The 24,383-nt window shown below is 52.5% G+C and overlaps 1 protein-coding gene across 1 annotated transcript; it reads left to right on the top strand.

The window, feature by feature from the left end:
* Positions 1 to 1,157: 1,157 nt before the first annotated feature.
* Positions 1,158 to 22,833, top strand: TGFB3 (transforming growth factor beta 3). Its single transcript, XM_024567511.4, has 7 exons — positions 1,158 to 2,862; positions 10,279 to 10,442; positions 10,711 to 10,840; positions 16,119 to 16,226; positions 18,161 to 18,332; positions 20,443 to 20,596; positions 21,669 to 22,833. The coding sequence occupies exons 1-7, from the start codon at positions 2,388 to 2,390 to the stop codon at positions 21,825 to 21,827; spliced, it is 1,362 nt and encodes a 453-aa protein (XP_024423279.2). The 5' UTR covers positions 1,158 to 2,387; the 3' UTR covers positions 21,828 to 22,833.
* Positions 22,834 to 24,383: the final 1,550 nt, after the last annotated feature.

Below are 24,383 nucleotides of genomic sequence, written 5' to 3'. Positions count from 1 at the left end.
ATATTTTTTCAAAGGCTGGCTGAATTTCAAAGACAGTACAGCATAGCAGTTATAGACTTGGAATAGACTCAGTGCAAATATCAGTGTTGACTCATCCTGGCTAGGGGACCCCAGGCAAGCTATTTCTACACCTAGGTTTCCTCATTGGTTATGCAAATAACAATAATGCCTACCCAAACCAGAAAGCCTGTGCTAAACATCGCTTCTACCCCCCCACCAGCAGTGTGGCCTTTTAAATGGCTCCGTGCCTCAGTTTCCTCAACTGTAAACCGATCCACCATTGTCCCCAGGGTCCAGTGAACATCTCCTTCAATTAGTAGCCTGGGAGCCGGGAACAGAAGCCAGGCCTGTCTGGAAGTGTCCAGGAAGCTGGGGTGAGGCAGGGTGGGGTGGCAGGGAGCAACACTGATTACCGGGAAAGTTCTTCCATGTTACAGAGCCCAGTCCTGTGTGGATTCTCTCCTGGGAAAACACCTAGGAGCTTAGACTGAGAAGGGGAAGGAAAACGGAGAGAAAAACTTCCCCTCACCCATCTGGGAAATGGGCTCCTGCCAGCTGCAGACTTCCCGCTCGCTGGCGCTGTGCCCCGTGGAACCCCCGGCGGGGCGGGAGGCTGCGCACGTCTGGAGGACGTTTCTACGAGAGCGGCTGCAGAGCGGGGCTCGGGGAAGGGAATGGTGCACTTGTTCGCGCGTGGGGCCGAGAGGGAAGGAATTCCTGTGGGGCCTCGGGCTTGTGTTCCTCTGCCCCTCTCGAAGCTCTTTCTCCCCAAGAGCCCAGCCCGGGCCCGCAGCGCTCCCGGCCTTCCCGGCTCTGGCTCGCTGAGCCTCTGTCACTGGCGGTCTCGCCTCGCCAGAGGGCACCCTCGATCTGCTGGAAAACGCCATTTTCAGCGCCCCTGGAGCATCTCCAAGCTTCAGCAAGCTGCCCGACTCCAAGCTTGTCAATGAAGAATCCGGGCCAGGATGGCCGCGGAGCTGGACCCAGCTACTTCGAGCCCGCTCCCACCCCGAGCGCCACCCTCCAGCGAGGGCGGCACGGCCGCCGCTGCCCAGGCCCCGGCCAGGCCCGGGAGGGGGCGGCCCGGGAGGGAGCGCGAGACCGGCCCAGCAGAGGACGGACTGACAGCTGGAGAGGGAGAAGGAGTTGCGGGAGAGGAGGGAGGGGATTCACCGGAGTAACTTTCCAGAAAAACAGTCAACGTGTAGCAGGAGTGACTCCAAGAAGAGAAAAAAAGTTCAGTTACCACGTCGAAAGAGAGGACTCGCAAAGTATTTTTCAAATGGGCTCGGCTTTTCCTGTGCCTGGTTAACACATTAAAACCGTGCAGCAAAAGAGGCTGCGTGCGCTGGTCCCTCCCTCCCCCACCCCGGACCAGAGACGTCATCGGAGGGAGGTATAAAATTTCAGCAGAGAGAAATAGAGAAAGCAGTGTGTGTGCATGTGTGTGTGTGAGAGAGAGGGAGAGGGAGAGAGAGAAGCAGGAGGGAGCGAAAGGGAGGGAAGACGAAAGCCAAGTCCGAGGGAATGAGCAAGGGAGGCGAGAGATAGGGGAAGAAGCATGCGAAAGAAGGAAAAACAGCTTTCCGGAGCAGGCGTGCCGTGAGCTGGCTTCTATTTTATTTTTCTTCTCCTTTTTTATTTTTTAAAAGAGAAGCAGGGAACAGAAGCAATGGCCGAGGGAGAAGACAAGCCGAGGTGCTGGTGACCCTGGGCGTCCAAGTGGATTATTGGGGCTGCTCTCCAGGGGCCTGTCCTCCCCGCCTTCCATTCGCACATAACCCCACACCCCAGCCAAGGAAGACGAGAGGCAGCGTGAACAAAGTCATTCAGAAAGCCCCCGAGGAAGTGCGCACCACAGAGAAAGCATGAGCGGTGTGCCTGAGAGACAAGTGTGTCCTCCGCTGCCCTCGCCTTCAGCTGGGCCGTCAGCGGCCCAGCCCTGCCTCTCCCCCCCTACTCACTGGTGATCTGAAATTTTTTTAAGCATTTTTTTTTCCTTTTCTTTTCCATTCTCTTTTCTTATTCTCCTTCAGGGCGAGGCAAGGATTCTGATTTTGGGACCCAAGCCATGGTCCTTCTGCTCCTTCTTTAAAAAACCCACTTTCTCTCCATCGCCAAGCGGCCTTTGGCAATATCAGATATCCGCTCTATTTATTTTTACCTAAGGAAAAACTCCAGCTCCCTTCTTACTCCCAGCTGCCTTGCCACCCCTCCCAGCCCTCTGCCTGCCCTCCACCTGGCCTGCTGGGAGTCAGAGCCCAGCAGAACCTGTTTAGACACATGGAGAAGAAACCCAGAGCTGCAAGGCACACAGTCGGCTTCTTCGTGCTCAGGGTTGCCAGCGCTTCCTGGAAGTCCTGAAGCTCTCGCAGTGCAGTGAGTTCATGCACCTTCTTGCCAAGCCTCAGTCTTCGGGATCTAGGGAGGCCGCCTGGTTTTCCTCCCTCCTTCTGCACGTCTGCTGGGGTCTCCCCCTCGCCAGGCCTCACAGCCCCCCCGGCCTCTCCCCGGGTGCACACATGAAGATGCACTTGCAAAGGGCTCTGGTGGTCCTGGCCCTGCTGAACTTTGCCACAGTCAGCGTCTCTCTGTCCACTTGCACCACCTTGGACTTCAGCCACATCAAGAAGAAGAGGGTGGAAGCCATTAGGGGACAGATCTTGAGCAAACTCAGGCTCACTAGTCCCCCTGAGCCATCGGTGATGACCCATGTCCCCTACCAGATCCTGGCCCTTTACAACAGCACCCGGGAGCTGCTGGAGGAGAGGGAGGATGGCTGCACTCAGGAAAACACCGAGTGGGAGTACTATGCCAAAGAAATCCATAAATTCGACATGATCCAGGGGCTGGCGGAACACAGTAAGTCCAAACTCTCGCTGGCGTGTCTGCTCTGGAGGGTCTGACCTAGAGTAGGGAGTTCCACCGAGTGGGGGGTGCCTAGCGGTGGCCACACAGCAGGGCGCCCTGGGTTCACCCACACCAAGGCTCAGGAGGTGCACTGGGACTGGGTACGTGGGTGGGGAGGGAGACAGAGCCATTCTGGTCAGACCAGGCCACTCCTGGGAGGCCAGGAGCCCTGGACTGAGCGGCTTGCTCAGCTCGCATCACATCCTTGACCGACTTTAACTCAGAATTGCATGCTGTTGTCCCGTTAACATGCGTGCTCTCGCACATGCGAGCTGATAGGCAACTAGGTGCCATAGGCATATAGGTGCCATAAAGGGGCAGGGCCAGCTGTCTCTCAAGCCCTACAGTGTCACGAATCTAGAGACCTGTGTCTCCTCCCTCCTCTTCACAGCTCACGGAGGCACGTCTCTGGTTTGGTTTTTCCAGTTCTCGGGAAGAAGAGTACCTGCCCCAGATTCATATATGTCAAGCTTTCGAATCCCAGGCAAGAGGCATCTTCTTGCCGTCTGAGTCCTTCATTCTCCGCCACACACGTGACCCACGTGAGCTGTGGACATGGGGGAAGGGCACGCACCTCTCTTCACAAGTACACGTGCGTTAGGGCAGTGTAGTCTGGATTTGTACAGTAGACAGATTCACGTTCTCCAGATGGTGTCTTCCAGGCCTGTGGACACGGGGAAGGCAGGGTCGTGGCTCTCGTCGACGTGTAGTTGTGTGCTGGCGGCCCTTTTGTGTCTGCGTGTCACGGGAAGAGTGGGTGGGAGGTGTGGCTGTGGGTGCAGAGGGGACGTGTGTCTGGGAGTACGTCCTCCCAGGAGGCTCCGTATGTACCGCGGAGCTGGGAGGCTTCTGAGCGAGACGTCTGTGTGTTTGTACACGTGTGGAAGTCATGTGTGTTTACTGAAAAGGGATTTTAAAAACTTCAACATGAGAGAGAGAGATTTGGCAGATGTTGAGAAACTGACAGCCCAGGAAGGAGGAATGTGAGCCAGGGACTCTGGACGCAACTCTGTTTGCTTTTCCTACCAGCAGGTGTCCTCAACACCCCACTCCCTCAGCCCAGGCTCACCTGGGAGGTGGGCAGTTCCCAGACTGGGGGCTGGACAGTGGGATGGAACAGACAGGGAGAGGGTGGTCAGCAGGAGGGAACTGAAGGGGTGGAAAGGAACCTGGCTAGAGAGAAGGAGTGGATGGATGATGGGTGGACCGCTCTGGCCAAAGGTGCGAAAGATCCCAGTGGGGGCTGGCCCATGCCAGGCCCGAGAGCCTGCGATTCCTGGCGAGGGGTTCCCACTCTCGTGTTCTGTGGCTGTTGGGACTGCCCTGCCTTAGGATGTGGCTACTGTGTGGGGTGAGGCTGGAGGACAAGGCAGAACCAGTGGTCCCTGCTCAGGGCCCTCTAGGGTGGACTGACTCAGGGCCTGCCGGGGGTCCACAGTTCCCAGATGCACCAGCAGCCAGATGGCTAAACCTCCAATCCCCTGGGCACCCATGAAGGGAGGAGGTAGAGGCCATAGACTTTGAGGAGAGTGGAAAGCTGAGGCCAGCAGGAGAGGTCTGAGGAGAGCCCAGGGCAAGAGGAAGAACTGGGACCTTAATGATCCAGGTCAGGAGGCGGAGTCCCAGGGAGGAGTGATTGTGAGTCACCAGGGCCCAGCCAGCCTGGAATCCCCAGCTGAGAATGAATGAGCCAGAGGGATGCCAGGGCACGCAGGTGCCAGTGGACCTCCATCTTGTGCAGACTCGGGGCACAAATACTGGACAGCCTTAGCAAAAGCCAGGGTGAGGCTGAGCGGCTCCAGGCTGCAGCACCAGGACCGTGAAACTAGCAGGCGGTGGGTTGTCCCTGGGGCCAGGGACCCATGGTCAGGCAGGGAGCAAACCTGCCACAGTGAGCACGGTACTGTCCTGGGGAGGGGGCAGGGCCCAGTGGGACACGGGCAATGCCAAGGAGGCTCGCAGGTGCAAACAGGAAGCAGGCCCAGACTCTCTGCAGCTGTTGGAGGTGACACAGAGGCTGAGCAGACACGGCCTGGGCCCGCCCTGCAGCTGGTCAGGTGCTGAGCCAGGCCTGCAGAGGCAGCCGCACAAGGCACGCTACTTATAAAGAAGGCAGTGGGCAGATGGAAACGCCCAACAGATGCTGAGCAGGAGCAGAGAGCCCTCATCAGAGGCTTGGGGTGAGGGAAGCCTGTCCTGAACTCGTAAAGGCGGGCAGGGCGCTGGTTCTGGGGTGGGACTCCGACAGGGTCTCAGGGCCAGAGCTTCTGCTGAGAGGGGATGAGATGACATTCTCTCCCATATTTTGTCACTCTCAGCCCCCTCCCATACCCAGGGAACAGGCACTGGGAAGGAAGTGACAGCAGGAGCTGGGGCAGGTGTCAGGAGTGCCTGGAGAGCAGAGGGCAGGAAGGAATCATTCCCAAGGATGCAGCAGAGAGGCACCAAGGTGAGAGTTGAGAGGGCCGGGCAGCCCTCTGGCTCTGCCCTGTCATGCAGGTACCCTGATTTCCCTGTTTAATGGAGGAAGGGACTGAAACGCATCAGTTCAGTGATTTGCCCCGCAAAGAGCAGGGGCTCTAACTTAGTCCTCCTGCCTGCAGCATGCTCACTGATGAGCACCAGTGCAGACGAGCAGAATACACGCCCTGAGCCCTACCGTTAACCGTTAACCGTTATGCTCCAACAGAAGTTAGACCAACGACATGTTGGACCAAGCAGGAGGGGTTAGGAGCTGTTCCCTTAGTAACCCCCTGGGGCGACTGTAGAGTGAGCAATAACTAGGTGCCTTCTTTCCTAGCTCAGCCTATTTTTATGGCCGGAGCTTGACACGGCCACAAAACGTTCTCCCACATTCAGCAAAAGGGTTTGTTTTTTTTTTTTTTTTTTTTTTAATCTAACAAAGAATCTCAAGCAGACTATGCAAGTACACCACACAAAATTGGGCAGGCCATCTCCCTGAGCCTCAGTTTCCTCATCTGTGAAGTCAGAGATCATCTCTAAAGTCCTTTTGAGCTGAAACAATTTTATGGTTACATCTGGGATGATTCAACATAGTCTCTTCGGGGGAGTGAAGGCAAGACTGTAATCCCTTTTATGATTCTCCTGGATTTTGCTATGGGAAGTAGGCTAAGGCTTTCTGCAACCCATGTGGGAGGGAAGACACAGCTTTTTCAGTTCCTCCGTCATCATTATTATCAAGATATCACCAGGGTGGTGTCATTTTATCTTCTGGCTGTAATTACCTGTGTCTGGCAGGAGACTGTTACTTTCATCAGAGGGCGGTGCTAAGACAACTAGCAAACGCAGAGTTCCTGAGAAAACTGGATATTTTAGCCTTTCTTTTCTTTCTGGCTGCTACATTTAGATTTTGTTCATTCTGAAAATTAAAAGACATATGGAGAGAGCTCATTGGTTCTGGAGCCAGTGCCCCACACACAGCCAGTCGGTGTTTGTCCAAGTGTTCTGGAGGCCAAGGAAACGTGGACACTGGGTTGTCAGGTTCCCAGCCTGCCCTTACACACTCAGAATCTCTGGGCATTGAGACCTGGGGAATCTGTCTTTTCAACACGCTCCTTGTTGCTTCTTAAACTCACTGAAGCTAAAGACTCAGTGAGCTAGGGCCAGACCTTTCCTTAGCGGGGCTGCAAATATGAGTGCCTGCAGAGGCCAGGCAGCTATTGAAGAACAGCCGCAAGCGCCTTGGCAAGTTGCTCAGGACACTTGGCTGCAGGTCAGTGGAGAGAGTAGGGAGTGTAGGGAAGGCTGGTGGGGGGACCTGGAGGACACAGGCCCCAGTAAAAAGGGGTACCTGCTCCTGCTGATTTCTGCAGTTAGGACGATGGGTCCAGCTTGACTAGATCACACCATTTCCCGGAACAGCAGACAATCTGGATCTTTCTGTGAACTTTCCCAACTTTTAACACTAGTGTAAAATGTTTATGGTCTTCTAATTCAAAATTTAAAAAAATGATGCCTCGGCCAAACAACATGTCTAATGCATTTAAAGGTTAATCCATTTAAAGGTTAAACCACTAAAGCTGTAGTTTCTCAAACTCCCAGAACATCTGGAAGCCATGGCACCCTTTACTGAGCACTATAAACTGTCGTTCTCAACCTTGGCTGCATATTAGAATCATCTGGAAATCTTAAAAAAAAAGAAAAGAAAAGAAAAAGCGCTCAAGCTCTGGATCCACCCACACGCCAATGCAGGGAGAATCTGCACTGGGGAGCGGGGCCAGGCAGCATCTGTTTGTAAAGCTCTCCAGGTGATTACACGGCACAGGAGGGATGAAGAAGCCCAGCCACACTGGCACATGCAGTCCCGCCACTGGAACCAGCAGGAATTTTCCTAGCAGAAACGATGTGCGCAAGCAAAGACACGTCTATGAGCCCAGGTGTCTGAAAACATTTGAAATGGCATGGTCTAAACATGGTCAGCTGTTTCCAGGTTTTTCCATGAATATTTGACATAAATCGTTTTTGCTTGTTTTTCTCTCCCCATAGCAAAAAAAGAGAAAATGGCAGCCATCAATCTATATATTTTGTGTGTAATGGAAAAAGTTGGTCATAATTTAATTTGTAAAGGTCAACCCTCTAGTCCTGTTCTCAATAATACTAGTGTTCTGCAGAAGCAGGGCTTGGCCATGAACTTGACTGGGAATGGGTGCTTGTCTGAGGCAGAGGTTGGTGTTCGTGGGTCCACTTCATGGAATCCTGCCCCATTTTGTTGGTGAAACCATCCCTCCACTAGATGATCTCTTGGGTCACCTCCAACTTCCAGAGTCTCTGCTTCAATAACGGACCTCAGGAGACCTGGGTTCAAATCCTACATCTGCCAGCTACTAGCTGAGTGACCTTGTGAAAGCCATTTCTTGACACTCACTTTTCTCATTTGTACAATGGTAAATTTTACTCATTCTCATTCTCCTAAAGGATTGCTAGAGGGTCAAGTGAAATGTAAGGGTGTGTCATTAGATTTTAGTTACCTATTTACACTCTGACTTATTCCACAAATCATGGACAACATCATTATTATTCAGTGCATTTAATTGCCAAAACGATGATCACATTCTCTTTTCTCTCCTAGGAAGTTCTTTGTAGATCAGCAGCAACTATGTCTGAACTTTGCCTATTAGGGTCCATTGGTCCATGTGTGGCCCTCGCCAAGACCCCTCAGGACATCAGTTTCTTCATCTGATGGGGGTTGCACTGGACAACCTCTAACATCCCTACTAGCTGTTAGAAATCTGTAGATCCCAGTGATTTTAAAAAAAACCCTTCTCACTTCCTTCTTGAAATCTCCTTGAAATTCCCACTCAGATATCTGTTTCCTTGAAACTCGGGAACAGGTATCTGACTGATGGGCTGAAAGAAACCAAGGAGGGACGGTCACCAGGATGTCTTGAAGACTCTCTTAGCTCGTTGCTCCCCCTGTCTCCTGGCTGCCCATGGCCTTGACTCTCCTCCCTGGCACGTGCCCTTTTCTGTCCCCCTCTGCCTTTCCAGAGCACGTGCACTGACACCGTCCCTCCCTCTTTCAGCAGTTACTGGAGGTGCCGTTATCGCTGCAGCCATGTTGATGACAGCTCCTTCGAGAACCAAGTATGTCAGTGCTTGAGAGGGTTGCCAGTCCGAGTAGCCCCTCCACGTCTGGAGGGTTATAAACCCGCACACTTAAGAACCGAATCGGCATCGCGATTCCCTTTGGGTTCTGTCGGAAATGGTTCAGGGGATAGTTGGCAGTCTCTGTTCTCTCAAAGCCAAGTATTAATCAGGGCTTCATTAGCAGGCATGCCCACATTTGTTTGCCCAACATCTGTCCCATTAATTCTTTAAGAGCCAGTGTCAGGTCCCCAAGATGGCAATTTCCAGAAACGCTCACTCACCCCTTCCTGGAGATCAGTGGTGCATTTGCTTGTCTCCAGGCCTCTGATCCTTCCTGCCTCGCCCCGGACTTCCGAAGCCACCCCTCGGGTGATCGTGAACTCATCCCAGCCCTGGCCATTATGTGTGGAACCTGGGTCTCCGAGCTCGAGTTCCAAGTTCTGTCTGCTGTTACCATTTGTGTAGAAAGTTTTCCTCTGGGTATTCATGCTGCTCAGATCTCGAGGCTGTAAAGCGCACAGGAGAAAAGACAAGATCTTTCCTTCCTCTGGCTCTGGGGTAGGAAAGAACATTTGCTGCCTTCTGTTACATGGACAGGGACGAAGATGCCAGTGGGGTGACAGAGGCTGGCGTAGCACGTGCTGTGGAGGAAAGAAACCCTAAGAGGGAAGGGAGCCATGGTGAGGGGCCAGCTCAGGCTGAAGGGACATCTAAACGTCTGTGGGTCTGCCAGGCTCAAGATACGGGCTCTTTGCCAGTCCAGCGCAGCCTCGTTAGGGCTGTGACATAGTGTGCATCATGTCACTGGACCGCTCTGACCCTTTCCAGGGCTCCCTACTGTCAATGGGATGAAACCCAACCCCTCTGTCTGACATTTCCGCCTCCCCGCACCTGGCCCCCAATCTACTGTCTTGACCTCATCTCATCCATTCCAGCCTGGCCGCTTGGGGCACTCTTACTCACCTTGCATTTCCTCCCCACCCTGCCTTTGTTTCCAGCAGTCCTTCCGTGTGACATTTCTTTCTTCTCCATCTGCAAACCCTTTCCTCCTGCTGGACCCAGCTCAAATACCTCCTCTTCCATGAAGTATTCTCTGCTTTCTTCCGTGTCCGATCTGTTTGCAGCTGCTCCTGGACTTCTTCAAAAGCCCTCAACGCTTTCCTTCTGGTCCCATTATTTGGGCCCATGTATTAATAACCTCCTCTGTATGTTAGCCTCCCTGAAGGCAGGGGCCATGTCTCTTCATTTTGCATTTGGTGTTAGCACTGTCCTTGGCACATGGTATTTGCTCAACAAACATCTGGTATATGAACGACTGCCTGAATGAACAATCACATGAATGAAGGAACCCACTAGCTGTGAGATGATTACACTACCAGGGGAGACGCCTGAGATCTCTGGAGAATCTGTCTTTTCTGAAAGAGTAGGAAAAGCCGGTCTGGAAAGTCTGTCCAGTTGATGAGGAGACAGTGGGAAGATTACAGTTGGTCTCGGTAAACGGATTACAGTTGAAAGGCCAGTCTTTGGCGCCACGTCCTGGGGCTCTGCAGGTCTCTCTGCTCCTCTCTCAGGTCTGCGTGTGATTCCAGGGCCACCAAGGATCTTCTTCCCATCTCCACTTTTAGGTCTGAGGTATCAAGCCTCTGGAAAGGTCACAGGTGGGACCGTGGCCCCTTGGCAAGTGTCTCTTGGCATCACATTGCTCCCGTGGGTCTCACTCATGCCGTGCCCCCTCCCCACCCCACTGCCTTGTTTTCCTAGACGAGCTAGCCGTCTGCCCCAAAGGAATCACCTCCAAGGTTTTCCGCTTCAACGTGTCCTCCGTGGAGAAAAATGGCACCAACCTATTCCGAGCAGAATTCCGGGTCTTGCGGGTGCCGAACCCCAGCTCCAAGCGCAATGAGCAGAGGATCGAGCTCTTCCAGGTGAACCCCCTCCCTGAACAGAAACCAGCCTGATGGGAAGTCCAGCTCCTTTGCCATATCGTGCCTCTACTCGGCACAGAGTTTGGCAGGCCTTGGTGTGAATTCTGCCTTTTTAGGCTTTGTGTCTGTATGTCATTAAGAGGATCCATAGTTAACTAAGGTGCTCAAAGAAGCATTCAGAAGCTCTTGGTTTCCTCTTGCTCCCCTCACCTGCTCTCTGGCACTGTGACATAGCTTGTGGGTACTTACTCCTTTCTCTGCCCTGTAGATACTCCGGCCAGATGAACACATCGCCAAGCAACGCTATATTGGTGGCAAGAATCTGCCCACACGGGGCACCGCCGAGTGGCTGTCTTTTGATGTCACTGAAACTGTGCGTGAATGGCTCTCGCGAAGAGGTAGGTTGACTCTTAGAATGAGCGCTTTGCATGGAACCTCGGGTCCCTTTGTCCTTCATGAAACAGAGGGAAGAAGACAGAACCAGGGGAGTCACAGATCTGGGGTTAAAGTCTACCTTTGCCACTGACTCTCTGGGTGTCCTTCATTCATTCACTCAACTGTTGTTTATTAAATACTCACTCTGAGCCAGGTCCTGGCTTTAGCAGTGAACAAGAAAGATGAGGTCCCAGATCTTATGGAGCTTTTGTTCTGGTGGCAGAGATACATAATACATAAACATCCTGATGAATAAGAAGTTCAGATAATGATACGTACGAGGAAGAACAGAAAGCAGGCAATGTGGTAATGACATTGGATGCTCAGGGAGGGTCTCTATGAAGAGGGAATTTGTGCGCTGAGACCCGAGCAATGAAAAGGGGCCAGCCCGCTGAAGTCAGGATAAGGGATGCGGTGAGCAAAGGAAACAGCAAGGCCCAGGCCCCAGCTGGGAACCAGCTTGATTTGTTCTGGCGTGGCTGGAGCCCAGGGAGCTGGGGATCAGAGGGTAGTGGGGGCCACATGATTTTGAACCTGTCAGGCCATGATCAGGTTTAAGGACTTATTCCAAGTGTGATGAGATGTTCTAGGAGGGTTATAAGCAGGGCTGGGGATATGGGGTGAGGTGATTTGTTTTATGTCCCCCTCTGGTCACCACGAGGTGAAGGAAAGAAGCAGGAACACCAGGTAGGGCCTTGCAGCAGCCTGGATGAGAGCAGCAGGGGCTTCGGCTTGGGCGGTAGCAGTGGGTATGGAGGTGATATGGATTTCTTCTCTGTTTTGGAGGTAAAGCCAGTAGGACAGGTGCATTGTGTGGGGGGTAGGAGGGCACAAGAGGAGTCTAGCTGGCTCCTAAGGACTGAACACCCAGGTGGTAACACTTACTGACACCGGAAAGACTGGGAGAAGGGCGTGTTCCCGGAAGGTTCTGTTTTGGCTGGTTAAAGCTTGAAAGGCCTCGTAGCCAATCCAAGTAGAGCTGGTCGCTAGACATAGCACACATAACACATCCCAAATACTTCTCCCACTCACGGTTTCCTCCCCTGGGAATTAAGGTGGAGAATGGTTACTTCCCTGCTTTCAGCCTGTTGCACAACAGTAAACTTTTACTGGGTCAGATAAGGAAACTGAGGCCCAGAGAAGTTAAGAGATCTGACCAAGGCCCCGCAGCCTGGACAAGAACTGGAGTCTCCCGACGGGCCTTTGTGGTGCCTGGGACACCGCACCCGCTGTTTCTGCACCTGGCGGTGCAGCCTGGTCCGTGCCCGGTGTGCGGGCGGGCGGGCGGGCGTGTGATGGCCGCAGGTGCTCCCTCCCTCCCTCTGTGAAGGTTTGTGCTGCTGTCAGCTGCCCCGGGGCCACAGTCCATGCACAGACTGAGGGCCGGGGCCCCTGGGCCAGGGGGTCCTTTCTTGTCCTGGGTGTTTAGGAAACTGGGGGTCAGAGATCTAAGGCAGAGATTGCGAATGGCTTGGCCGACATATTGCTCTCAGTGTTTCTAATGAACTGTATTGGGGTAACACTGGTTAATAGGGTCACATAGGTTTCCAGTGCACATTCCATCACACTAGGCCTGTTTGTTGCACGGTGTGCCCGCCACCTCAAGTCAGACTGTCTTCTGTCACCACGCATTAGGCCTCTCCCCTCCCACTTTCAATTTACCCTATTTTTCAGACTATAAGATGCACTTTTCCCCCCCAAATTTGGGAGGAAAATGGGGATGCGTCTTATAATCTAATGTAGCTTACATTTACATTGGTGGAATATTGTTATTTATGTTATTAAATATTTTACCACATTTTTTGCTTCAAAATTTTTTTCCCCTATTTTTCTCCTCTAAAACCTAGGTGCACCTTATGGTCCAAAAATATGGTAACTAGTGGTCAACAGTTTGGGGTTTGTTTTTTTAAAGTCAGAAGATTTCACATAAAACCTAGACTTCTGGCTTTTCTTGAAAAATTGGAAGATTTCCTGGTAACGATCCATTGGAGATAAATAGTTGCCACCTCTTGAGATGGGGCATGCTTTCTTCATGTCACCTAGGCCCCACCGTTCCCCAGGGACCCCCAAGAGTGAGGCTGGCAGTCCCCACTTAGCATGAGATGCTGGCTTGCTTTGCCCACTTACAGAACCTGCTGGGCTCTGGAGGCAGCCGAGTGTGCAAGTGCCCATCTAAGGGACATTACCTAACGGCTGAGCCGGCAGATGGGGGGCTGGAGGGCCTGCCTCAGCTCCCAGGGTACCCGGCGATTCCGTCAGTCTCCCTCACCGAGCACGAAGGCAAAAGCCTAGGAGAGCCCACGTGGATCTGCTGACGGCAGCACTGCTGGGAATTCTGAGTCAGACCGCACTCTGCCTGGAGCCCGACGTGGCTGCGGAGAGGAGAGGCCAGGAGAGGCCGGGAAATTAATCTCTTCACTTCCCTGTCTGATTCTGATCAGCTCCACCTGGATTTCTTCGAGGCCCTGAGCACTTGAAGGAGTTCCTATTTTCACAGCTGCAGAACTCAATGCGCAGTTTGCATTCAGAATGATTTCCATCCTCTTGGAGACATCAAAAAGATAATTTCGTAATAAAACCTATGGGTCCCCCACCCACATGCCCCACTGCTGCCAATTCTGAGGTTTGTTCTCTCTCAGCAGATGCTGCCCGCGCCCTGCGCAGGGCAGTCACACACAGACCTTTACTTATGCAGAACTCATGGGCCTCCCCAGAGTCTGCGGCCCCAAACAAGGCAGCGAATGGACTCCAAGTGGAGTTGGTGGTGTGGACCAAAGAGGAATCTGAGTCACACATCTGGTCTTGCATTCATTCAGCAAACGTCTGCGTGCGAAGCCTACTGCGTGCCGGTTCCCAGACTGCCTTCTGGGGCCCGGAGCTGCCTGCAGCCCTCTCCAGGGCTGGGGTCCAGGGCCCTCGTACCCCTGAGCTATTGCACCACCCCATCTGCGTTTCCTCTGTGTGCAGAGCCAGGCCTCCCCTAGAGGGCAGGGAACACACCCAGCATGCAATCTGGGGGGGCACTGGGAAAACAGAACCGTTTTGCAACTCAGTGAGTGTGTGGGCAGCTTCCTTGCTTCCTTGGTGGTCTCAGTTGGCCTCTCTTTTCTCTCTTTGTCTCTGACAATTAGGAGTGAGGTTCTGGCATCAGGCTGCCTGGGTTTGATTCTTGGCTCTACCAGTTCCTGGTTGAGTACCTTGGAAAAGCCATTTAATTTCCCTAAGCCTCAGTGTCCTCGGATCTGCCTAATGAGGGACCGTAATAGCCCCCACTTTGTAGGGTTATTATAAAGACTGAGTTCATGCAGGGAAGTCTTAGAGTGGTGCTTGACATGTAGTAACGCTCAACGAGCGTCGGCAAATATTGTCATCACTCTCTGAGCTCTTTACCTAGACCGAGCCTGTTGGCCAGGCCAGGCCATCATCTCCCACTTAACACCTGTCCCCTAACCCTAACTCCCCCCTACACATCCGTCTGCACCTTGACGTTCTAACTCACACCACTGCAGGTCTCTCCCGGCCTACCTTCAACCCTTCTGGGTAATGGGAAGTACACTATGTGCTATATAGCCCATTTCAGCAGCTCCAGCTCCTTTTAGCTTCCTTAAATCACGTATGCCTCCCTTTCTATTCCCTTCTTGTTCTCTGGCTGGGGCTCAGGCCCCTTGTTATATGGCCCCTCCCCTTCCCTCCTGAGCTGACTTTCTGGGACAGAAATCTTCAAGCTCAGCTGGTGTCAGCGTATCCCAGAAGCTGTGCTCTGAGTTGATGGAAGGAGAGATTGAACTGGTTTTTACCCAGTAGGACTGGGACCATCCAGGCCTGCCTAACCGTGGCTAGAATCTCTAGGCAGGGGTCATTCCGTCCGTGAGAAGGATGCCAAGCAGGCCTGGACTCTTTTGGGTTTTCCCTGATGATACCAGAGTTCAGTAAGACTCTAGGTTGGGCCCAAGGCTGGAGGCTCACGCAGAATTAGGGTGGCCTCAGAGAACTGGACATCAATCAGCTCTCTGAGACGCTGACCCTGAGCCCAGAGGGGTCCTCCCCCCATGACCTCTCCTGCACCTGACCCCTGCTACTTCCGGGTTGTCTTACGTACCAGAATTGACACGATACCAAGCCCTCTCTGCTTTCTGTGCACAAAACTACTGGTTTCAGCTCAAATTTTTCACTTCGTTTTTTCCCTTTTTTTCTTCCACTTCACTCAACCCCTTTTACTAATTTCCTTGCTTCCCCAGTCTTGGTTACCTCAGTCTTGGTTACCCAAACACCTGGTTCCACAGCTAACAGGAGAAAGGGCCAGAGCTGGCCCTCTCGCCCTGGAACATGAGCCACCAAACCCCGGCACGCACCCGTTCTCTCTGGGCTCCTGTCGTCTGGCCCCTTGGCCACGGCCCTCTGCTGTCTCCTCTGGCCTGACCTCCGGCTTCACAACCATCTTCCCAAGCTGTTTATTTCCCTCAGTGAGCCTTCCACATTTCCGATGTCCCTGTTAAGGTGAACAAGGATTCCCAAAGAAGAAACCTCCAAAGAAGTTTTACCTGCCCATGTCCTTGTTCCTTAAGGAAAATATAGCCAAGTGTAACTGTGATTTTCACCTTATCCCCTTTGGCATCTACCACTCTATGTCTACAACCTCAGTACTGGTTGAAATGCTGGCCTCTTCCACTTCGACTGATTCTGCTGCTTGTTTGCAGCTGACCTTGCTCTGACATTGCTCCTGACTTTTAACCCTACAGCTCAGACTGGGCCACCTACCTCCCATCTTGTGGCCCTTAGAGTTTGGGGCCCTTCGAATCACTGCCCCTCTGCCCCAGAGTTCTTCAGTTTTCCCCTTTCCCGAGTCTCTCCTAGTCCCTCTGCCTCCTCCCCTCCTCCAGGGCTCGAACACCTCCTCCCCCATCAAGCACAGATGGTGTAACTGTTCCTTCCTGCATCCTCATTCTTTTGCTTCCAAGTAGGGCAGGTGACAATTTTTTGCTAATACCGTACTTGAAAATAGTTGAGTATTGAAGTTATCCTTCCTGATCCCCCACCGGTTTACACCTCCAGGAATACATGAAGTGTGCCAACGCGAGCGGGAAGGCATGTGCTTGGCCTCCCTTTCTGTCTGCTGGGGCCCTCGGGACAGGTCCGCTCTGTCTGTGGCTGCAGAGATGCTGGCACTCCCGTGCCGGTGGTGGGTACACGTTTCCGTCTCACAAAGAGCTTTTCTCACCAACTCTGTGTCTTATTTTGCAGAGTCCAACTTAGGTCTGGAAATCAGTATTCATTGTCCCTGTCACACCTTTCAGCCCAATGGAGACATCCTGGAAAACATTCACGAGGTGATGGAAATCAAATTCAAAGGTAACAACGTGGATAGAACAGGGGACTCCTGCCAGGCCCCAGGGAAAGGAACCGAGCTCCCTCACAGGGATGGCCAACTGTGCTGTGCTTGAGTAATTCTGTGTTGCTCCCGAAGCAAGGAGTGTGGCTTCCAGCTTCTGGGCGTGGAGAGCACGTCAGCACCTGGAAGGCAGTGTTAGATTGCTCAGTGCAGTGAGCGGTACCGCCACTCTGCGCTCAAGTCCCTAAAATGGGGGGTGAGAGGACCTCTTTCACAGGGTTGTTATGCAAATTAAATGAGATAACAAACATATCACACAGTGCCAGGAATGTCCCGCAAACACCAGCCGTCTTTCCCTTTCCTAAAAGAAAAGAGCCGTGGCAGACATGAGTGTGAGGGTCCCGACTCCTGGGCCCACCAGCGGTCCCCGAGCCCACCTGCTCCTTGCCCGGGAGGCATCTGGGTTTGAATGACCAACCGCTTCAGGGCTCCAGGTGTTCGTATTGAGATGGGGAAAAGTGGAGTGTCACTTCTGGTTTTCCAATGTGTTTCTAAGACGCTCAACCTAGACAGTCTCTGGGTTCAGGGAGGTTGTCATTTCCTTTCATAGTCCCACTTTGGGTAACGGAGGCACACCTGAGGCCAGGTGGATTGTCAAGGTCACACCAACCAAGTCAAAGGAGCCTGAGGTCAGAGGCTTGTCTGGAACAGGGTGCGGCCCTCTCTTGGCTCCCTGCCCCGGGCAGTCCTTTTACACTTCAGCAGCTGTATTTCAGAGGCTTTATAATTTTTTTTAGTTTATTTTTTATTTTTGTAAAGATTTATTTTTAGAGAGAGGGTAAGGGAGGGAGAAAGAGAGGGAGAGAAACATTGATCGGTTGCCTCTCATGTGTGCCCTGACTGGGGTCCGAACCTGCAACCCAGGCTTGTGCCGTGACCAGGAAGCGAACCCGTGACCTTTGACTTTGCAGGATGATGCCCAGATGATGCCCAACCAAGTGAGCCACAGCGGTCAGGGCCAGAGCCTTTTTTTTTTTTTTAAAGCCAAGCACTGGACATCCTAATTACAGAATCTCAGAGCTCAGAAGATGTTTGGAGTCCTTACCTAGAGGCCAGGTCAGGACAAAATCCTTCCACTTCAGTTTTGCTCGTAAAGATTTTCAGGAAAGGAAATTGGAAACCAGGCCTCCCGTTCATCTCACAGACCAGCGCCCCTAGGTGAGGGCAAGGCCCTTTGCTGACTAGTAAATCAACCCCCCAGGGCCTGGCCTGGGGGAGGAGGATGGACACAGCTGGCAGCTGTCTGTCACAAAATAGGTCTCCCCTTAGTTGAGACCCTTTCTAATTCAGTTTTCGTTCCTTTCCTTTTCAGATGACATAGCAGGTTTTCTTTCCAGAGTTTGTTTGCTAAGCTATTTATCATCATACACTTTGTTAGCTCATCTGAGTTTTTATTTTTTTTATCTGAGTTTTATAGTGAAAACATTTTTGAAACTGTTAAGTCCAATGAGAATGGGAATGATTGATTATTCAGTCTCATTCCTCTGGCTTCCATTGAGGATGTCTTAGATTGTGACACCTTAAGTGACAACCAGGAAGTCCGTGCTGTTTTGGCCAATTCAGATGATAAGAGGAAACTCACACAGCTGAAGATTCCTAAGTTCCAGACTTTAAAACTCACCGGCGAAGGGATGATAGGTAGCCACCCAGTGAGAGAGATGCTTCGTGGGTCCCTGAAGGTCCCAGGAGCCTCGTGGGAAGGGCTCGCCGCCCTTTGGAAGATGAATGCGTGCAAGAGTCACGAGGGACTCAACCAGGGGTGCCCTGTGGGTTCTTTTGGTACAGCCCCCTGCCCCCTAGTCTTTTCCATCCTTGCAGACCACACCGCCGCTCCTCCCGGGCAGTGATGGGGTGCGGTGAGAGAACGGCCTCCACTCTGCCTTCCCTCCTGTAGGTGTGGACAGCGAGGATGACCATGGCCGTGGGGATCTGGGACGCCTCAGGAAGCAGAAGGACCACCACAACCCTCATCTAATCCTCATGATGATCCCCCCACACCGGCTGGACAACGGGGGCCAGGGTGGGCAGAGGAAGAAGCGGGCCCTGGACACCAATTACTGCTTTAGGTGAGCCTGGGCCCACTCAGGATCTCTGAATTCCCAAGACAACCTTGACTGTGTACCTACCGTGGTACCCACGGTACCCACCTTAGCCCCCGGCCTAAGCCACACCCACCCAAGGGGCCCTGTTGCTATTCAGACATCTCCAGGGAAGGAGATTTCAAACCTCTTACAAATCTCTGTTTCTCCGGGAGCCCCACAGTTTCCCGTAGCCCAGCTCTGCGAGGCCCTGGAGGAAGTACATATGCCAGGAGGAGAGAGCTTCTGGGATGGTTTGGATGGCAGGTCTGAGCCGAAGCCTCTGCATGGTCCTCGTGTTTTAAAGTACTCGTGGGGGTGTCTGCTTGGTGGCGAGACGCAGGCAGGAATTTCCAGGAAATAAGTGCTCAGTTCACTATGGAGCATCCCAGGGTACTGCTGGACGAGGGAAAACAGGGCAGCCTCCATTTGTGGGGTGATCTGAGCTAGAGAATTAATGACCAAATTCAGATGTATTTGAGTAGCCACTATGAAGAGATAAAAAAAGAAAAAAGACAGAGTCTCTTTTATTTAGGAGGAGTTTAGCTTCTTGTTTATAATGGAGAGGCTGCTAAAGCACACACAGGGATTCCTAAAAGGTAAAAAAAAAAGACAATCATGAGAAGGTCTGATGGATAAAGTGCTTGAGAGTTGGGAGTTCCTCTGTGGATGCAGGAAAGACTTCAGAAGGTGTGGGGTTTGAGCCCTTGAGGACGACTGGGGTTTAGGTAGGTAGGGGTCTTGGAGGGGGAGTCCCTTCCAGTGAAGGAAGGAGCATGAATTGGTCCATTTGGCTGGATGGAGCTGGGGAGAATGGCTGGGGTAAGTTTTAGCTCTAAAACCATGTCTCATTAGGAACAGCCAAATGAAGGAGAGATGTTGAGCTGGGGGAACAGAGCAGGTAGGAGAGGCATGTAGATTTGTTGTTCTACATGGTGCTTAATCAGTGCTCTTGGCTGCAAGTAACAGTGGCCTGAACCGCATGGGATTTCTTGTTCACAAGAAGCCTGTTGCAGCAGGATTGGGGTTGGTCTGGCTACTTAATTATGCCACGGGGGACACGGGTGGTCTCTTTCTCTCTGGTCATGCTTAACATGTTGGCTTGCTTTTCCTTCTCTTGGTTATGGTCACAGTGACGGCAGAGCCCCAGCGGTCTTGTCCGTGCTCAAGATGAGAAAGGGGGAGAGGCAGAGCCAGCAGAGCTCCTCTCTGTCTGTGACTTTATACAGAACAAAATATTTCTTGCTGGATTATGCCTGCATTCCCTCCACAATTCTCCTTATGTCTGGTCATTGCTATTGTGTGACCACCCCCACCTGCAGGGAAGCCAGGAAAACAAGGATCTGGTGGCCTAGACTCTATAACGGGACACAGCAAGGGAGAAGGGGGTCAGGAATGGCTATTGAACAGATAACAAAGAATGTCTGCCATGGGTCACCCGCGGAGCTCACAAGAAGCCAGCTTTTGGCCAACAGCTGCCTTGGAAGTGGCAAGTTCTAGGTCTCAGCAGGTCCTGAAGTGCAGACCAGCTGCCCACTTGAGAAGGAGTATTGCCAAATGGATTTCTGCAGGCAACAGAATGGAAGTGGCCTGATAATCGCATTTGGGGTGGTCTAGGAATCATGAGTCTAATAGTAGAAGGATAGGCCTCATTTTGATTTGATGGCCTCAAGATTTAGTCCAAACGGTCATGTCCTATAGGACATAAGCTGCATGAGTGTAGAGTTCATTTCTGGTTGGATGCACAGTAGGAAGGTTCATAGAATCAACCTCAACTAAGCTGCTGAGTTTCATGTGAAGCAATTTACGTGTCTGCTTGGATTCATAATGTAAAAGGGAACAGCCCCCTTTGCCTTTTTTCTCTTCCCCATCATCTGTATCTGCCTGTTAAGTCCCTGGGATCATGGTCTTCAACACAGACAATGCTTTTATAGCCTATACAGCTCAATGCATTTGAACCTGGGATCCCATTGATTAGACCACCTCTGACGATGACCAGGGAGGACCCCACGTGCAAACACGAGGGCCATTTGTGAAGTCGTTTACAGTGGCGGTTTGCTTTTGGGTTGGTTTTCTGTAGGTGTGTTTTATGTTGCAGCAATGTGGAAGAGAACTGCTGTGTGCGCCCTCTCTACATCGACTTCCGCCAGGATCTGGGCTGGAAATGGGTCCACGAACCTAAGGGCTACTACGCCAACTTCTGCTCAGGCCCCTGCCCATACCTCCGCAGTGCAGACACAACCCACAGCAAGGTATGGTGGGACTCCTGCTGCAGGGAGCATGGACGGGGCGGAGTCGGCCAGGCCACTTGTTTACAACGGTGCCTGAAGGACTGAATGTTGAATGAGTGAACAATGAGCTGGAGTAAAATGCTTCTGGTGGAGGCTCTGATCTCGGCACCCTGGCCCAGCTCTACTTGGGCACATTCTGCCCTTTATAATTTCTTACATACTTTCAACCAGACTTTCTTTCATTATTTTTTTTTTTTGAGAGAGAGAGAAAAGGGGTGGGGGTGGCAAACAGAGAGAGAGAAACATTTATTTGTTGTTCCACTTGTTTATGCATTCATTGGTTGATTCTTGTACGTGCCCTGAGGGGGGACTGAACCCACAACCTTGGCGCGTGGGGATGATGCTCTAACCAACTGAGCTACCCGGCCAGACGTTTTATTTGCTGTCTAAAGCCTTTGTACCATTTTGAAAATTAGCTATCCCTCGCCATGCCTTATGTCAGAAATGCGTGCACACAGCTGGCAAGGAATGTCGGGGCAGAATGGCTTCTGCCATCAGTTAAAGAACTGTGGCCATTCCAACCTCCTGAGTGTAGAGAAGTTACTTTGAAAGAAAATGTGTAGCACGCAGAAGCTAAATGGAACAATTGGAAGAAAAGCGGGGAGAGAGGGAAGTCCATGACTCTGAAACCAGCTTGTCTTTCCCTTGAGGGGAATCAAAACCAGGGCAGTCATTCACGAAGCAGCACGGTTCCCTGGAGTTCACGGTCACTGCATCTTGCCTGGGGCCCCGCACTCTGGCAGTTACCACATGGCAATGTTTTGTGAGAACACTTGTCACCAAAGTGACCAGTTAGAGCCAGAAAGACCAATAGAGCAGTGTTTACTTAACACAGAGAGAACTCCGTTACCAATTTAAAGCCCCCCATTATCTGTTAACATGCTGAAGCCATTAAACAAGTGTAGATGCCCCTGCGTCCTCCTCTGGGGAACGTCTGCCACGTGCTCCGTCTCGGAGCAGCAGCCCCTGGAGCTTGTGGAGGGTGCCAGGCCGGTGGGGGGCTTTTTGACCTCTAACGCTGCATCCTCCCCAGGTGCTGGGCCTGTATAACACTTTGAACCCTGAAGCGTCTGCCTCTCCGTGCTGCGTGCCCCAGGACTTGGAGCCCTTGACCATCCTGTACTACGTTGGGAGGACCCCCAAGGTGGAACATCTCTCTAACATGGTGGTGAAGTCCTGTAAGTGTAGCTGAGACCCCCCCTGCGACAGAGAGAGAGGAGCGAGAACTGCCGCTGCCTGGCTGCCTGCCCCTCGGGAGAACATGGAAGCAACAGACCTCACCTAGAGGCCTGGCGCCCGCAACCCGCAGCTTCAGGCAAAAGGCTAGGATGGAGGTTCCCTTCTGGAACATTCTTTCTTGCTGGCTCTGAGAATCACTGTGGTAACGAAAGTGTGGATTTCGTGAGAGGAAGGCCGGACTCTTCAGAACACACAGATTTTTCTGAGGTGGACAGAGGTGGTGGGGACAGAGGAAGAGGTATGGCAAGTTGACAAGTCGTGTGGCAGTGGGACTGGGGACACCTGGGGAGGAGGAAGGGCAGAGGATGGCCGGGAGAGGGCCAGACTGGAGAACGCCTCTGATCTGAGGTCGGATCTGCTCACCGCGGCCCCACATCTGCCCTAGGGAATCGATCACACTACGCATGGCAGGCGTTTCTCTTCAGATAGGGTCCCGGGACATGGCCCCAGTGTCGTATCTCACACTGCCTGGGATGAAGGACAAACTGTTGTTTTCGCAAACTGCCCCCTTGACATCAATCAGCATCAAGGGTCGTTACAGGGAAAAGTCCAGGTAATGTAGTTCCAGGGCCCTCGGCTATACTGGGCCCTATGGATTTGTTGAACTCAGAAGCAGAAGGTGAGAATTAACCTGTTCCTGTCTGCCCTCTGGGTGCCTCCTCTCGCCTTCCTCAATCGTAAATATTTCCCCGTGGACACTTGGCTAGACACCTTCCAGGTCAGGGTACGCATATCTGAATTTGGGGTCTGTGCAGCCTTTGGGGCATTAGGGGCTCCCCCCGCCCCCAAGGCCCTGCGTCCACCTGGTGTTCCTGGAAGCAGGTGCGGCGTGTGGGCATGCGGGGAAGCTGCACGTGTGTGCCACGTGACGACTTGGCCCCAGGCGCGTAGACTGAGGTATAAAGACAAATACAAATATTACTCTCAAAATCTTTGTATAAATAAATATTTTTGGGGAATCTTGGGTCGTTTCATCTTTTGGAAAATTGTTTCTAGTAAGAACCTTATTCTAAGGTGGAAGTCTGACTTGATAAACATCCTCAGTTACCACTTTTTCGTGTCCATACCTGCTCATCAGAGGTCACTGGAACCTAGGGCAGAGAACCGCAAAGGTAAATACACCACCCCGGCCCACTGCGCTGCCGCCCGCCGTTGGAGAAGATGGCACTGTTGCTCGCGTTCCCTGCTTTCTTCAGGGTGTATTATTCTCAGATACGCAGAGGAAGTGGCTCGTATGTGCAGAGAGTACAATATATGAATTTGACCTCCATTTAACTGTGGGCAAAACCGCCAGGTGTGAACTCTCGTGTGTGGAAACGTGTTGGTTTGCACATTCACTGTAAACGACCAACATCGTCATTCTGACGATCTCGTCTCACCCTCCAAGTCGGCTGAGAATTAGGGAGGCTGTCTGTGGGCAGACGGCCGATTCTGCTGTCAGGTTCAGCCTGGAAACAGCTCACAAGCAACCCCGTTCAGACAATGGGCCTCTTGCCGGGCATGTGGGAATGGGAGGGGGCAGGGAGAGCAGGATCCCAGAGCAATGCAGAATTCTATCCCAGTGTCAGTCCCCCTAAAGCAGCCGTCTGCAACGAGTGAGGGGCCACCCAGCAGCTCCTGAAAAGCATGTTCCTCTACGGAAGTCACTGTGCTACTGGTATAAAAAAAAAAAGTCTTATTTGGAGCTAAAATTTGCAGGTTGAAGGATGGAACTCCTTGCTTCACCTGGAGTTCTCCCGCGTTGTGCCCCTGAGTTCGGTCACCAGGACGTTCTTCTTGCTCTGTCCACGCCCCGCCCATTCCGAGGGCACCTCTCTAAGCCCTCACTCCACGGAGCATGCGTGTACGCCCGCTGTACTTGAGACACCTGCCCCTGCCCTCCAGCCACGGCAGGGGGCGTTGTGTCCCATCTTGCCCAAGGGCTGGTGGGCCTGGAGAGGGGATGCAGCATGCCCAGCCCGCTGGCCCCAGGCCACTGCTGTCCCAGCCTTCAGAGTCTAGTTCACTGGGCTGTCATTCTCAAACTGCGATGGCGTGATGATCACCCAAGTGTTTATTAAAGATGCACAATTTCAGGCTGCAACTCTAGAGATGTCTTAGGCCTGCGGCAGGGTCCCAGTTGCCTGGAAACTACATTTTGAGAAGCAGCAGGGCATCGGACCTGACGCTGTGGGTCCTTACTGGAGGCTTAAATACGAGGGAAATCACCTCTGTGGTCCTACAGTAAACTCTCGTTACCCAACCTCAGAGGACACTACGAAAACACTGCGTGCTTCGTCCTCATGAACTGAGGCAACGAGAAGGGTTCCAGCACTATGCCAAAGAAAACAGAACACACTGTGACTCCCAATGTTATGTCAGAGCCCGTATCTCAACCCGCGGCACAAACACGGGCGGGGGCCTGGCGCCCAGCGTCCCGTGCCACACCACTACAGGCACTGCAGAAACTCGGACACCTGTCTGTCCCTCTGCAGAAACACTCGCTTGCTTTGGGGGAGGGTGAGGAGGG

Source organism: Desmodus rotundus, chromosome 7 (assembly GCF_022682495.2).
Source record: "Desmodus rotundus isolate HL8 chromosome 7, HLdesRot8A.1, whole genome shotgun sequence".
Lineage (NCBI taxonomy): Eukaryota > Metazoa > Chordata > Mammalia > Chiroptera > Phyllostomidae > Desmodus > Desmodus rotundus.
Note: the sequence above shows the minus strand (reverse complement) of the source record. Positions and strands in the feature narration are given on the sequence as shown.